The sequence below is a fragment of the Pollachius pollachius genome (assembly GCF_949987615.1).
Source record: "Pollachius pollachius genome assembly, chromosome: 16".
NCBI classification, from domain to species: Eukaryota; Metazoa; Chordata; class Actinopteri; order Gadiformes; family Gadidae; genus Pollachius; species Pollachius pollachius.
The window spans coordinates 12,654,779-12,669,028 of record NC_136949.1 but is presented as its reverse complement, the minus strand read 5'-3'; the positions used below and the strand labels follow the sequence as shown (position 1 = coordinate 12,669,028).

General features: G+C 48.8%; 1 protein-coding gene across 6 annotated transcripts in view; it reads left to right on the top strand.

Annotated features, from left to right (window-relative positions):
- Window positions 1-14,250, top strand: part of utrn (utrophin) — a 181,373-nt gene that overhangs the window by 40,681 nt on the left and 126,442 nt on the right. For 5 of the 6 annotated variants that reach the window (XM_079753662.1, XM_079753665.1, XM_079753663.1 and 2 more), the window contains 19 exons: window positions 280-448; window positions 1,529-1,653; window positions 2,672-2,809; window positions 2,955-3,068; window positions 3,198-3,353; window positions 3,800-3,970; window positions 4,524-4,715; window positions 5,692-5,826; window positions 7,183-7,332; window positions 7,968-8,129; window positions 8,466-8,597; window positions 8,826-8,999; window positions 9,526-9,681; window positions 10,106-10,276; window positions 11,033-11,212; window positions 11,611-11,739; window positions 12,117-12,287; window positions 12,765-12,824; window positions 13,065-13,259. In XM_079753662.1, the coding sequence (XP_079609788.1) occupies window positions 280-448; window positions 1,529-1,653; window positions 2,672-2,809; window positions 2,955-3,068; window positions 3,198-3,353; window positions 3,800-3,970; window positions 4,524-4,715; window positions 5,692-5,826; window positions 7,183-7,332; window positions 7,968-8,129; window positions 8,466-8,597; window positions 8,826-8,999; window positions 9,526-9,681; window positions 10,106-10,276; window positions 11,033-11,212; window positions 11,611-11,739; window positions 12,117-12,287; window positions 12,765-12,824; window positions 13,065-13,259 (2,880 nt within the window). The remainder of the gene's footprint in view (window positions 1-279; window positions 449-1,528; window positions 1,654-2,671; window positions 2,810-2,954; window positions 3,069-3,197; window positions 3,354-3,799; window positions 3,971-4,523; window positions 4,716-5,691; window positions 5,827-7,182; window positions 7,333-7,967; window positions 8,130-8,465; window positions 8,598-8,825; window positions 9,000-9,525; window positions 9,682-10,105; window positions 10,277-11,032; window positions 11,213-11,610; window positions 11,740-12,116; window positions 12,288-12,764; window positions 12,825-13,064; window positions 13,260-14,250) is intronic. The other variant, XM_079753661.1, reaches the window with a different exon arrangement.

Sequence of the window (14,250 nt, the reverse complement as noted above, 5' to 3'; positions counted from 1 at the left end):
TGGGGGGGGGGGGGGGGGGGGGGTCAGAGGCTGGGGGTGGGGATGTGATTAGCTTTTATTTGGATTTGTTATGGAATTGGTGGATGAAAGGGTAATAAGGCAAAATAATAAATACAATGGAAAAAATCCTAAAAACATCAATTACAATTGCATACACAAGGCTAAAAATAATGAATAAACCATAATACAAAAAGTTAGCTTTGAGAGTTTCAAAAGAAGGCAGTGGAGTAGAGTCTCAATCTGCTGTACTCCCCTCACCTCCATCACTGTCTCCCTCAGTCCCGATTGGGACAGGTCGCCGAGCTCGGCGCGCGATTGGAGCAGCTGTCCGCGGAGGCGGGCTCTCTGGGGGCCACGCCCGCACTCAGAGACACATTGGTGGTGGTGTCGGCCCACCACTCCTCCACCCTCCAGCAGCTCCGCCGCAGAGAGCAGGACCTGGACCAAGGTAGCGGCAAGACAAACATCTTCAACACATAAACCCTCGCACACACCCTTCTGCGTGCTAGAGGTGCATCAAAGCCCAGATAAACCACCTGGTTTTAACACGGAGCAGAATGCCCTCTGAGCAATCTCGGGTGGTTTATTGTTGAGATCCACAGATTCCAAATCGTAAGTGTGGAGTCATTGGAAATTGACAACAGAGTTTATCTGGAGCCTTTGGCGAGCTGCGGGTAATGGATGGTGCCCTTATATGGATCCTAGAACCTCATGTAAACAAACCATGTGTGTTTTAAGTTCAGGATCCTGTCTCGGTGCCAGTGCTGTCTCGTGGAACTAATACTGAGGGGAAGAAGTTCAGGGGAAAACAAGCTGTCATTGTTTTTTCTCTTGTTGAATATATATGGCTGTTCCTGTCTTACAAAAATCTGTTTTGTAAAGGGAGATCTTAGAAGTGTGTGTGTTTGTGTGTGTGAGAGTCTTTTTTTATAACTAGGGGTTTAATGAGGAACCGGGAACCCTATTTTGTCGGTGCTCTGGCTCACACTCAACAAAACAGAATATGTAACGAGCAAATCGCCTGACAAAAGAAAGAACATAAAAATTGAAAAATACACACAAACGGAGGTCTAGTAGCAGAAAGGCACTATTATTCATAAATAATCCAATGAATAGGACTATATTCAGCCTGGCCAAGGGTGGAGGCCTTCTGACTTTAAAGACTTGGAGCTGGAGAAGTGGGGTCTGCCCGCCAATGTGTTTTGCTTTAGCCGGGTATTTGAAAGCTGCTGAAATGGATGGGCCAGCACAGGTTATAAGAACTTATCTATGGCCCTCTTAGAGGAGACAGGACTTGTCAAACAGGCCAAATATATGCTCTCTCTCCCTCTCACACACACCAACATGCCCATAGACACACACACACACGGTGCCCTGTGCTCGTAGGGAATTCCAGAGCACAGTTCTGCCCCCTGCTGGCAGCCTCGACTGCTAAACAAAATATCGTCCTCTTACTAATTAAGCGTGCTCTACTCCTCACCTCACCCCACCCCACCCCACCTCCCCTTACCCCCACCCTCCCTGGCAGGGATCCAAGCTCTGCTCAGACAGGCGGAGCTGGACCCCGTGGAGGCCCTGGAAGAGCGACTGGGCACGCTCAAAGACGGCGTCACCGACATCCCCACCACTCAGAGCGCGGTGGAGCGGGCGCAGGTGAGTGATGCATTGTGGAGGGATGGTGATGCTGGGGTATGTCAAAAGTCCGCCCCTCTTCCTCTGGAAGACATGTGGTACTGCGATGCATTCTGGGATGTGATGAGAAGCGGTTGTCTTGATTGTTTTCACACGAGTCCTCCTGTGTTCCGGTTAGCCCGTAGACATCTGAGCTGGGACAAAGGTTTCATTGCAGCCACTTTCCGGGACGCAAGCGTCTGTGTGTGTGTGTGTGTGTGTGTGTGTGTGTGTGTGTGTGGTCGTCTCTGTGTGCGTGTGTGTGTGGGTGGGTGGACAGGTTGTGCATACTTGTGTATGCTTTTTCACTGAACACAATGGGCCCTATTCTCACTGTCACTTCCCCCTTGCAGTGTATCCAACCACAGAGTAGGTGGAATCATCTGTGTGTGTTTGTGGAAGTCGGGACGTGCGGGTATGCGGGGTGGCGTGGATGTGTATGGTCATGCGTGCGTTTGCACACACTTGTGCCTCCTCCAGTGGAATGTGGGTCGATCCCGGGCCTTGTTATCTTGGCCGATAGGGCCCGGTGCCGGAGGGGTGGGGTGAGGTGGGGGGGCGTTTGGCACAGTAGGGGCTTGGCACATTCTGGGCATGGTGCCTACAGGCCTTGTGGCAGAGCCCACCGCATGGCTCCTCTCTCTCCCTCCCTGGAGATGCAGCCAGCCAGCCAGGCAGGCAGTCAGCAACACGTCTACACAACAACAGCAGAGCTCCATGCTGGCTGCAGCATCAGTATGCCGTGACTCGTTCACAGCGTTTGGCTCGAGGGCGCCTTCATTGGATGACTGTGTTGCCTACACGTTTTGAGAACGTGTTGTTTATGCCGGGTCAAATGCTCTTTTTTGTAATTCATTTTACAATAGATTCAGAACAATAGTTTGATTGCAACTCCTGTACTGAAATGTGAGCAAGAGAAAAATGCAGTTTAAAGTATCAAAGGGCACAAGCGCCGGCTTAAGTGTCCCTGCAGTTGAAACATATTGTTGATCCATTTTAGGTGCTGTGTTTAGAGATAGAGCAAACCCAAAAGGCCTCGGATCCAGCAGTGCTCCAGCGATGGAGTCAGCTGTCCTCCAGGGCCAGGGATGAGCTGAGCACGCTGCAGTGCATCCTGGGAAGTTTGAAGGACAATCAGGTAAAGGAACTACCCCCCCCCCCCTCCAAAAGTGTCTGAGTTGCCTTGTTATGAAAAGTTTCTTTCCATCTTTACCTTGATGCTATGCTCTACTTGACCAAACTGTATCATGTCAATATGTGATCCTGATGGATGTCTTTTGAAGGTGCGCATGGTGGAGGTGGAGCGATGGCTGGACGCTGTACAGGAACTGATGTCACAGGACGCCACAAAGCAGGGCGAGGCAGAGAGGCTACAGGAAGAGCTGAACCAATGCAAGGTCAGAGGAGGATAGAAGTATTTATTTACAAAATATTTAGAGCGGAACGAAGCGCTACCCCGTTGGCCTTTGTGTGCATTACCTTATTTGGATGAATATGTTTGGTTGTCCTCTCTCTCTGGCCTCCAGGAGTATGTGAATGAGATGGAGCCAGTGGAGAGTTCGTTGAAGCAGATGAGAGAGAATGTGTGTGCGGTGCAAGGGGCGGCAGTACCAGGTCTGACCAGCTGGGGGCAGGACAGTCTGGACCAGTGTCAGGCCAGGTGGGACGTGTTCAGCAAACAGGTGAGGAGAGGGGCAGGATTTGTGCTCTTCAGTCAAACACTTGTATATTCTTTGGTACATGTTTATGTGCATGCATGAAGTGCAACAATGTTTTCTTCACGACCATTCATGATATTTCGACTTTTCATTGTATGTATTCCCTAATGAATGATATTCCTTGTGTAGTGTTTCCTACTGCTTTATAATTCAATCCTTTTAAAAGCGAGATAACGAGTGTAGATCAATGCCAATGTCGTTTGAGTATAGAAACGGGGTAAACAAAGACACTGGCAAGCCATCCGCAGTGCGAAACGAACCCTGAAACAAGTCTAGTCCATTTTATTTGAAAACCCTCTGAAAATCACAGAGACTGAAAATCACAGTCTCAAAGGGCTTCACAGGCTCGCGTGTGACGAAACCCCTGAGTTGCCGTCTCCTCCTCTACCTCCTCCTTCTCCTCCCTACAGCTGCTAAGCCACCAGGAGCGCGTGGCGGAGCGGCAGGAGAGGCAGGTGAACCTGAGCAAGGACCTGGCGGAGATGCAGGAGTGGATGGGCCAGGTGGACGAGGAGTTCCTCATGCGGGACTTTGAGTACAAGAACCCGGAGGAGCTGGAGGCGGCGCTGGACGAGATGAAGGTCTGAGGGCCAGCGGGGGGGGGGGGGGGGGGGGTCTGTCTAACGCATGCTGGTTATGTTTTTCTTGGAGGAGGCTGTGTAGATGCGGATATGGATGAGAGGAGGAGGAGGAGGAGGAGGAGGATGATGATGATGATGATGAAATTGCATGAAAGCTTTTAGATTTTGTATAGTCGCTGTGAACTCACTTGTACTTTTTTGTCCTCGCTCAGTTGTAGGGATTAGGGGTATGAGCTGACCCCCCTGTTGTGCAGGGGGAATATTCTGTGGGGCCAAAACTTTTTGCAGCCACATTGAACTAATTTGTTCAAAATAAAAAAATATATATCATCATGAATTATTGCACTCAGTCAGCCTTTGGTTGCTCAAGCAATCTTTAAAGTCCGGGTAATGTGTGGATGCAGGCGCTGAGATTCCATCACTCCCTCTTTCCATGACTGGGATTCACAGGACTTATTGCAGAACATACAATAAACGCCTTTTAAAGCGTAATACAGCAGAACTCCCTGTGAGGGTGTGAGGTGAACTCTCCCCTGCTCTGTGTCGGTAACAGAGGGCTAAAGAGGACGTGCTACAGAAGGAGGTGAGAGTGAAGATCCTGAAGGACAACATAAACGCCCTGGTGAGCAGGACGTCGCCCCCTGCCGGTGGAGGCGGCCAGGAGCTCACCTCAGAGCTGGACGGCGTGCTGGCCAACTACCACAAGCTCTGTGACCGCTTCAAGAGCAAGAGCCATACATTGGAGGTAATCATAGATGTGTATGTTTGTGTTTGAAAAGGACCACCAACTAGTTTCTATAATAATGATGATAAGTCATTGGATTTCAGAGGGCTGTTCGTAGGACCTTTATTGGTTGGAAATGCAGATTCCCACATCTGGCCCAGGTTACGTCTTGGCGCAGTGTTTTTAAATGAGAAATAATCCCCTGCGACTAAATTGTTCTGAAACATTTCAATATGCACGCCATATTAGCATGAGTTAGTGGCTTTGTCTTGGTCGTCTTGCTGATGATCTGTTCTGCGTTATCTGTTGTGCGAATAATGAGTAAATAATATGAATAAAAGGAACAGGGTTCGTTGTGCAGGCAAGAAGGAATTTTATTTCTATTTTCGTTTCAGCTTCTTTATTAGACAACCATTGGCCTCAAATTATAAATTAGTTATCCCCAGTGCTTTGTAGAATATGTTTTCAAATTCTATATTTAAACTCTATTCATTGGACTTCCATTAAAACGTCGCTATAACGCCTCGCAGTGTTTATTCTCTGCGACAGCAGCACACATGATCCGGCCTGTTTGTATGCACGTGCACGTGGAGCGCTCACACACACACACTCTCTGACAGGCACACTGGCACGGCTATAAAAGATGCAGCCCTGTTCCCCTGAGGTCACAGTCACGGGCGGTTGTTACTGGCTGACGTTTGTTATCCCCTTGACATCTTGGTCACTTTGGCCCTCTTGTTTTAAATTACACGCTCGGCATCAGGAGCACTTGGTGTGTGTGCTTTTCTGTGCCGCATCGTGCAGACAATGGTTGTGCTGAAGATGCCAGGATTCTTGCTCTGTTCTCCCTGGGAAGAAGTAATTGGCACTGTTAGGTTTTCCGTGACCAAAAAGAAGTCTGTTTTCACTTTGTGTCAACGTCCTATGATGGCTAATTGCAAAATGGGACTTATTAACAAGTGTGTGTGTGTGTGTGTGTGTGTGTGTGTGTGCGCAGGAGGTGTGGTCGTGTTGGATGGAGCTTCTCCAGTACCTGGAGATAGAGCAGAGCTGGCTGGGCACCCTGGAGACCAACCTCCAGACCACTGAGGACCTCCCGGAGAGCACTGAGGCTGTCAACCAAGCTCTGGAGGTGTGCACACATACACACGCACACGCAGAGACACACACATACACGCTCACACACATTCACACAAATAATGTAGGACGTTCATGTGTGCAGAAAATGCCCTACACATAAATGTGGTACGCTTGCGCATAGTTGCGCCCCTGATTTGAATTTCCGGGCCCTTTTTATTCTGAAAGAACTTGTCATGTCAGTGGCAGACCTCTCCTTGTTCTGGGTTGCTATATCTGCGGAGGGCCCGCAGCCAGGCTGTCACAATCACTCTCATCACCTGGCCCTCCACACCACGCTCCCTGCCTCCTTCTGCGCCTTCACTTGGGCTATTGCTTTACTTCCTTATGCACGCTCTCTCTCTCTCTCTCTCTCTCTCTCTCTCTCTCTCTCTCTCTCTCTCTCTCTCTCTCTCTCTCTCTCTCTCTCTCTCTCTCTCTCTCTCTCTCTCTCTCTCTCTCCTCTTTCTGTGTGTTTCTTGCCTTATCGCCACTGCATGTCTCTGTCTGATTTATGACCCATGTCTATTTTATGACCCTGCATGAACAATTACTATCTTCTGACGGGAACAGAGTTTCCCCCCCCGCTCTCTCTCCCTCCCAACTTCTCTCTCTTTCACCCCCTCTCTTCCCCCCCCCCTCTTTCTCTCCCCACCTCTTTCTCTTTTACCCTCACTCACTTGTGATTTGTGTGTTGGTTGGCTCCTGTCAGACCCTTTCTGTTCTCTCGCCCTTTAAAGGATTGCCAGATTGGGTCCATTCGTTATTTAAAGTTGTTAAAGGTTATCAGCTGAGGACCATTGTTCTGCCTGTTATCACATTCCTGTCGCTTGTCTTTCCACATTCACATATCATTTTTTTGGACGGTTCTATTCAACTTGGTACCTTTTTGGCTCAACCCACAGAGAGGTTACCGGAACAGGGAGGTCTGTGTATAAGTTGTGCTATGGACGTTGTTGCATGTCCCTACCGTTCAATACATGTTTCAGTGTGTATGTCACATTTTAACCTGTCCTCTACTTCCCCTGATGTTAAACAAAGTCTGTGTTATGTTTTTATTTTTTTGATCATTTCTATATTTAATAATTTTTTAAATTTTTGTTTGTCTCCATCTCTCTCCCACTTTCTCTGATTCTGTCTCTTTGACTCTGTCCCCATCTCTCCATCCCCTTTTTTTGTTATCTTGGTGTCCCTCTGTCTCTCTGTCATTATTTCCGTCTGTCTCTCTGTGTGGCTGTTTCTCTCTGTGTCTCTCTCTCTGTTTCCCGCCCTCTGTTTCCATCTCTGACTCTCTCCCTCTGTTTCCATCTCTTGTCTCTCTCTCTCTCTCTCTCTCTCTCTCTCTCTGTGGTCCTCTGTGTCTCTCGCCCAGTCCCTGGAGGGCGTGCTGCGCCACCCCGGGGACAACCGCAGTCAGATCAGGGAGCTGGGGCAGACGCTGATCGACGGAGGCATCCTGGACGAGCTCATTAGCGAGAAGCTCGAGGCCTTCAACTCTCGCTACGACCTGCTCACCCAGCAGGTCAGACCCTGCCTGTGTGTGTGTGCCTCGGTGTCTCTGCATCTGTGTCCCTGTGTCTCTGTAACTCCTTCTGCGTGGCTGTGGGTCTGTCTTCATGTAGGGCCCTATCTACATTTACGAATATAGCATATTGTTTTCGTTTTGTTGATTTCTGTTCCTTGATGTGCTTGGTTTCAGTCTAATGTGTAACGTTGTACATGGTGATATTTTAATGTCATTTCCCATGGAGCTGACCTTTTGTACAAACTGTGGCATTTCGATGGTAATGACACGGAAAAGTACCTCTCGTTTGATCTTTTTGCGTGGTAATAAAGTTAGACCTGCTTGGACATGCTGTATTAGGCAGGCACGCTTTTTATTGTGGGCTATTCTGTGGCGTCTCCCTCTGTCTCACTCACTGGGGGGGGGGGGGGGGGGGGGTCAGCAGTGTTAACACGGGGTGTCCTCATTGCATTACATAACATTTGTATTGCTGACCCTTCTGCCCAAAGCCGCTTACCATAAGTACAGTGCCACATTCAAGCAAGTGCGTACAATAAACAAAACAAGCAAACTGCTCCAATCGCTCCATTATACAAACAAGAAAAAAGGACTCTTCTAATTGTGTTGATCTTCCCCTGGCGCCCCCCCCGCAGGCGGCGAGCCGTCAGCTGGGCCTGGAGCAGCAGCTGCAGACCCTCCAGGACAACGAGCAGGCTCTGCAGGAGCTGCAGGAGGCCCTTAGCCAGCTGGACCACACGCTGACCTCCTACCTCACAGACCGGCTAGACGCCTTCCAGCTCCCGCAGGAGGCGCAGGTACTCCTCATACCCGTACAGACACCGCTGTGGGAGCTGGGTAGTGATTAGAATGCAAACGGTACGCAGGTACACCTGATGCCCGTGCAGACACCGCTAAATGGGCTGGTTACTGGTTAGAATACTAAAGGTACGCAGGTACACCTGATGCACGTATAGAAACGTTTGTGAACATTTAAAGGAAGTCCTGGGGGTCAAGAAGGTCAGCATTGAGACGCACGCAAACAGACAGAAAACTAGGAAATACTTGAACACACAGACGCTCACACACGAAATACACAGATGCATACGTACACCGCTGGCCTCACCTCTCCTCCCCCCTGGGTCTGGGCGCAGAGCATCGGCGTGGAGATCGCGGCCCACGAGGCCACGGTGGAGGACATGAAGAGGAGGAACGTGGCCAACATGCCCCCCGCCGCCACCGACGGCAAGGCGGCCCGGAGCGGCACCATGCTGGAGCAGCTGCAGGTACACACAGCGACCAGCAGCCCCCCCTGGTGGCCAACCCCCACTACTTTTTTTCAGTCCTTTTTTGTAGCTTGTCATTTATTTCAATGATATGTGTTCTACATTTAGAGAGATATTCTATCGTTGGATAGAAAATGACCTAAAAATGTTCTGATTCCTATTTGGTGTAAGAGGTCACCAGCTTATGGCAAACTCTCATGGACGTGTGTGTGTGTGTGTGGCTCACAGAGGAAGCTAAGGGAGATCTCCACCAAGTACCAGCTCTTCCAGAAGCCGGCCAACTTCGAGCAGCGCATGCTGGACTGCAAGCGGGTGCTGGAGGGGGCGCAGGCCGAGCTGCCCATCCTGGACGCCCCCGACCCCGACCCCGAGACCCTCCAGGCCCACCTCAACGGCTGCATGGTGAGAGAGGGAGAGTTTCAATGGGCGACCCTCGTGACACTGTTTCCATTTTCCCCGGCACTTGAGTCTTTTAGTCTTACTGACCTTTCACTCATGAACCCCGGATGAACTCTGGAGAATCAGGCCTGGAGAGGATCAAGCATGCAACACACAACAGGAGATAAGCCGCGTCGGACGTGTTCACACATGATGCTCCGTATACTTACGAGAGGGGAGGCGAAGGCAGGATGTAACCCAAAGTAGTATGCAACAGAGGTGGCAGTGTTCTGTTAACAACACTTTGAGGATGGCGTTTGAGGATACCATCTCTGCAATGCAGACTCTTTTTTGCGATGAAATCGATACTGCATTTATTTAGACGTGAACCTTTAAACATAATGTGTCGTCGCTTTCAAGTGAGGATCACAAAAAACAGTGTCTGCTCAGAGCAGACACACACAGACACAGACAGACACAGACAGACACACACCCCCACCCCCAATTGCCTTCACCTTCACTCTTCCATTTTATGTGTGCATGGGTGCAGAAACTGTACAAGCTGCTGAGCGAGGTGAAGCTGGAGGTGGAGACGGTGATCAAGACGGGCCGGCAGATCGTGCAGAAGCAGCAGACGGAGAACCCCAAGTCCATGGACGAGCAGCTGACGGCCCTCAAGCTGCTGTACAACGACCTGGGGGCCCAGGTACGGAGGCTCTAGGGCCCGGCTTCAGCAACACACTCAACCCCACTCAATGTTGACTTGATGTGATTTGAGACTTCTTAACCTTCAATGTTTTTAACATGTCTTCCCGTAATAGTTTTTTTTGTTTTCTATCGTTTTTTCAATGATGATAAAATAAACAGGAGAGAATAATCCTGCATATCTTCCATGATGTGTTTCACATCATGGAAAATGAGCTATGTGATCTCAATGTTGCTCTACTGGTTAAAGTGGTTCACTCAAATATTTACATTTGAATGTTTATTAAATGTACATCACGCCGCTATACGGGGAGGTCACCGCCAACCCCCAGTGCATAACATTAATGACACTGCCAATGCAAGGGCTTCAGTTGGCCATAGGCTCAGGTTCCTTCTTGTGTTGTGCCGTGTCCTCGTCGGACCAGGTGACGGAGGGCAAGCAGGACCTGGAGAAGGCTCTGTCGCTGTCCCAGAAGTTCCACAAGGAGAGCGCCGCCCTGCAGGCCTGGCTGACCACCCACGACTCCCAGCTGCAGCAGAAGAACAGCTCGGGAGACATGCCCGCCGAGATAGACGCTGAGGTCGCCTGGGCTAACGTGAGTACTGTGTTTGTGTGTGTGTTTTGTGTTCTTTGACTGTGTGTGTGTGTTTGTGTGTATATTTTCACCTCCTATATCCAGTGGATCTCTAAGTCTATAGCATTGTTTCTTAGATTGTTTATGTCATAAAATATCTCCTCATATGAATCATTGATCGACGTCCAATGTGTACATTTTGTGTGCGTTGGTCGTTTGATTATCTGCCTCAACAAGTGTGTGTGAATGTGAATGTTTGTGTGTGTCCTTCTGTTTGTTTGCTTGTGTGTGTGTGTATCCTTCTGTTTGTTTGCTTGTGTATGTGTGTATTCTTCTGTTTGTTTGCTTGTGTGTGTATCCTTCTGATTGTTTGCTTGTGTGTGTATTCTTCTGTTTATTTGCTTGTTTGTGTATTCTTCTGTTTGTTTGCTTGTGTGTGTATTCTTCTGTTTGTTTGCTTGTGTGTGTGTGTGTGTATCCTTCTGTTTGTTTGCTTGTGTGTGTGTATCCTTCTGTTTGTTTGCTTGTGTGTGTGCATCCTTCTTTTTGTTTGCTTGTGTGTGTATTCTTCTGTTTGTTTGCTTGTGTGTGTGTATCCTTATGTTTGTTTGTTTGCTTGTGTGTGTGTATCCTTCTGTTTGTTTGCTTGTGTGTGTGTATCCTTCTGTTAATTTGTTTGCTTGTGTGTGTGTATCCTTCTGTTTGTTTGCTTGTGTGTGTCTATATGTGTGTGTCTATATGTATCGGGTGACGTACTCGCCCCCCTCTGCCCCCCAGGGCCTGCTGAAGGAGACGGAGCGGCGCAAGGCGGAGCTGGGCGCCCTGACGGAGGCGGCGGGGGGTCTGCGGACCCTGGTGGAGGGCAGCGGGGCCCGCCTCGACCAGGAGCTGAGCGGCCTCCACCAGGGCTGGGCCCGCGTGCGCACCTGGACCGAGGACTGGCTCAGCGCCGTGCTGGTAAGGGGGCGCCGCCTTTACACAGAATGTTTAGAGATACTGAAAAGTAAGGAGAATAAATGGTCCAGACTATATGGACGGACCTAATTTCTCCATTTATTTCAAAAGTTTATGTATAATGAAAAGTAAAGAGAGAATAAATGTCCCTGACTATGTGGATGGAACAAAATTCTCCATTTCTTTTTTAACATTGATGCATAATGAAAAGTACAGAGAATAAATAGCCCTGACTATGTGGACGGCCTCATTTTTTTCATTTATTTAAGACGTTTATATATATGATTAGTATACTTTTCAATGCTTAAAAAAAAAAAGCCTTAACAACGCAAGAGATCTAACCTTCACGGTGTTGCTTGACGTTGCTCCCGTAACACTATTTTCCCTTTTACTCGCATCAGAGCCACCAGAACGAGGTGGAGATCTTTGACGAGAACCTGGCCCACATCAGCACCTGGCTGTACCAGACGCAGATCCACCTGGACGAGGCCGAGAGACTGCCCTCCGCAGACAGAGAGAGAGTGATCAAGGTAGCGGCCCTCGGAGCCAACAGGCCATCCTTCACGTTCATAGTTACTATATGCTTTGATTCGTATAATAAGGCCTTCATGGGTGGAGTGAAATATCAAAATGTCAAAGATGGTTACACCGTCAAGAAAGTTTAGTCGTTGCTTTCACACAAAACAAAAAGGAAACGTCACGACACATCAAACTTTGCATTAAAAAGAGGCAGTCAGCCATATCCGACATCATGAGTCACATCATGTTGTGGATGCTACAAAGTCCTAACACACCCTTCCTGTGTGTGTGTGTGTGTGTGTGTGTGTGTGTGTGTGTGTGTGTGTGTGTGTGTGTGTGTGTGTGTGTGTGTGTGTGTGTGTGTGTGTGTGTGTGTGTGTGCGCTCAGCGCATGCTGGAGGAGCTGGCAGAGCTGCGTCTGCGCGTGGACAGCGTCCGGGAGCAGGCGGTGATCCTGATGAGCAGCCGGGGGCCGGCCTGCCGCGACGTGGTGGAGCCCAAGCTGGCCGAGCTCAACCGCAACTTCGACAAGGTCTCCCAGCACATCCAGACGGCCCAGGTACACACGCAGGCGCGCTTCAGCGTGGGTCAAACCCACGCCGTGGTTCCCCGTTAGCACCCTCTAGTGGCCCGGGTTGGAGCAAACCATTAAATGATCACTCAGAGACGTTGCCTGGGTGGATGAACTTTGTACATCGTTGCGTTTTACTCTTGAGGAACGTTTCGAGTTCATATACTCTATATACTAGAAGTAATTCATTTGTTATTCAAAACACACTTTTATTCAAGGCAATATACACGTTTGGCTTATAGCTCAATAATGCCTGCAGGTAAGCGATAAGAAAAGACATACTCTACTACCTCCAGACAGATTATAATGTCTGTCTGGAGACATTATAATCTGTCTGTCAAAACCAATCATTTGCAAGTGAACACCAAACTACTAGACTATCTTCCCCTCCATGTCATTTATGTATGTGTATGTGTGGCTGTGTGTGTGTGTGTGTGTGTGTGTGTGTGTGTGTGTCCCTAACAGATGATGAGCAGTCTGGAGAGCAGCGGTGTGGAGATGATGATGCTGCAGTCATCTCAGCAGGTAACGGCTAAACCAAAAGTGCAACAGTTTTAAATACCTAAACTTCATCTAGGCATACCATCACATTGGCCATCTTAAATAAAGGTACTCTTTAGTCACTCACAACTCAATTGCAATGCAATGCCTAGAGCCCAATCCGTTTTAATACAATCCTCTCTGTTCACACAAGCAGAGCGTAATTAATCGTTTGGCACTAATGATGCTGGCGCTGTTGTTGATGTTGTTGTTGTTGTTTTTCAGCAGCAACAGAATTTCCTCCAGAGCCAGCAGAGCAGGATGGAGGTTAAGAGCGCCAGCCAGACCCAGGTCTCCTCCGGGGGCCCCGGGGGGTCAGAGGGCCCCAGCGAGGTGCTGCAACTCCGGGCCCAGCTCCAGGATAGCCTACTGGCCCTGCAGCGACACCAGGAGCCCTCCCAGTTCCTGGATGACGACAAGGTTTAACATCCATTATCGCCTTGGAATCGCTCTCCTTAAAGGGTCATTGAACCCGCTGCTACAGCTGGAATCCTACACTATGACTGAGTTTGGGGGGGGGGGGGGGGTGGGTGGTACGACCCATGACAACTGCATGATACCTTTTCAGTACCGTCGTTGTGTATGAGCGCTATAGTGAGCGATGTCTTTTATGAAATGCGCCGGTCACAGGTGGCGATGTTCGGAGGAGCTTAACCCAGTCGCATGCGGAAAATATAAATAAGCCGCTGGTCAGACAGAGCGCTACGCATCCCCATTCACACACATCGGGGCGATATACTATGAGTGGCCGAGAAGATCCCTCTCTCGGGTCAACAACTGCCGAGGCAGAGATCCACACATCCATCACACATCGCACACCTACACACACCTCGCCGCCGTCGCTTCATCAGGACATTTGTACTTTCAGGCACCTCAGCATCACCTAAAGGCCGTTACCTGCCTTGGATTCAGAGTGGAACCTTCACCTAGTGTTTTGGGAGACATAGGAATGAACACCTGTTTTCTCTAAAATATTGTGAAATAATGACATACAGTGACATAATAGCATGGATTACTATTTTCACGATCATATAAGACATAGTACCACGTTTAAAGCACGCCTTTTGGTTCAATTGCTCTTCAACATCACTCCCGAGTAAATATGAATATAAAATTGTGTTTAAAAGACGACTACATTTTATACTTTTACTTACTTCTACAGATGGGCTTTTAGGTAATATACTTTATCTGAAACAGAGCGGCTGTTATGCAAGGCTTTGAGTTGTGCTGACCAGGGGAAATAGTTTAGTGTTTTCATGTTTGCTGAAGTCTTCTCTAATAGACATTTGCCAACAACGATATAATGGCGCAATGAGTTGAGGAAATATTGCTTGACACACTCAAACAAACAGGACACTTATAGTGTCCTGTTTGTTCTTTATCTACCCTGTTTTATGAGTGTGTGTGAAGC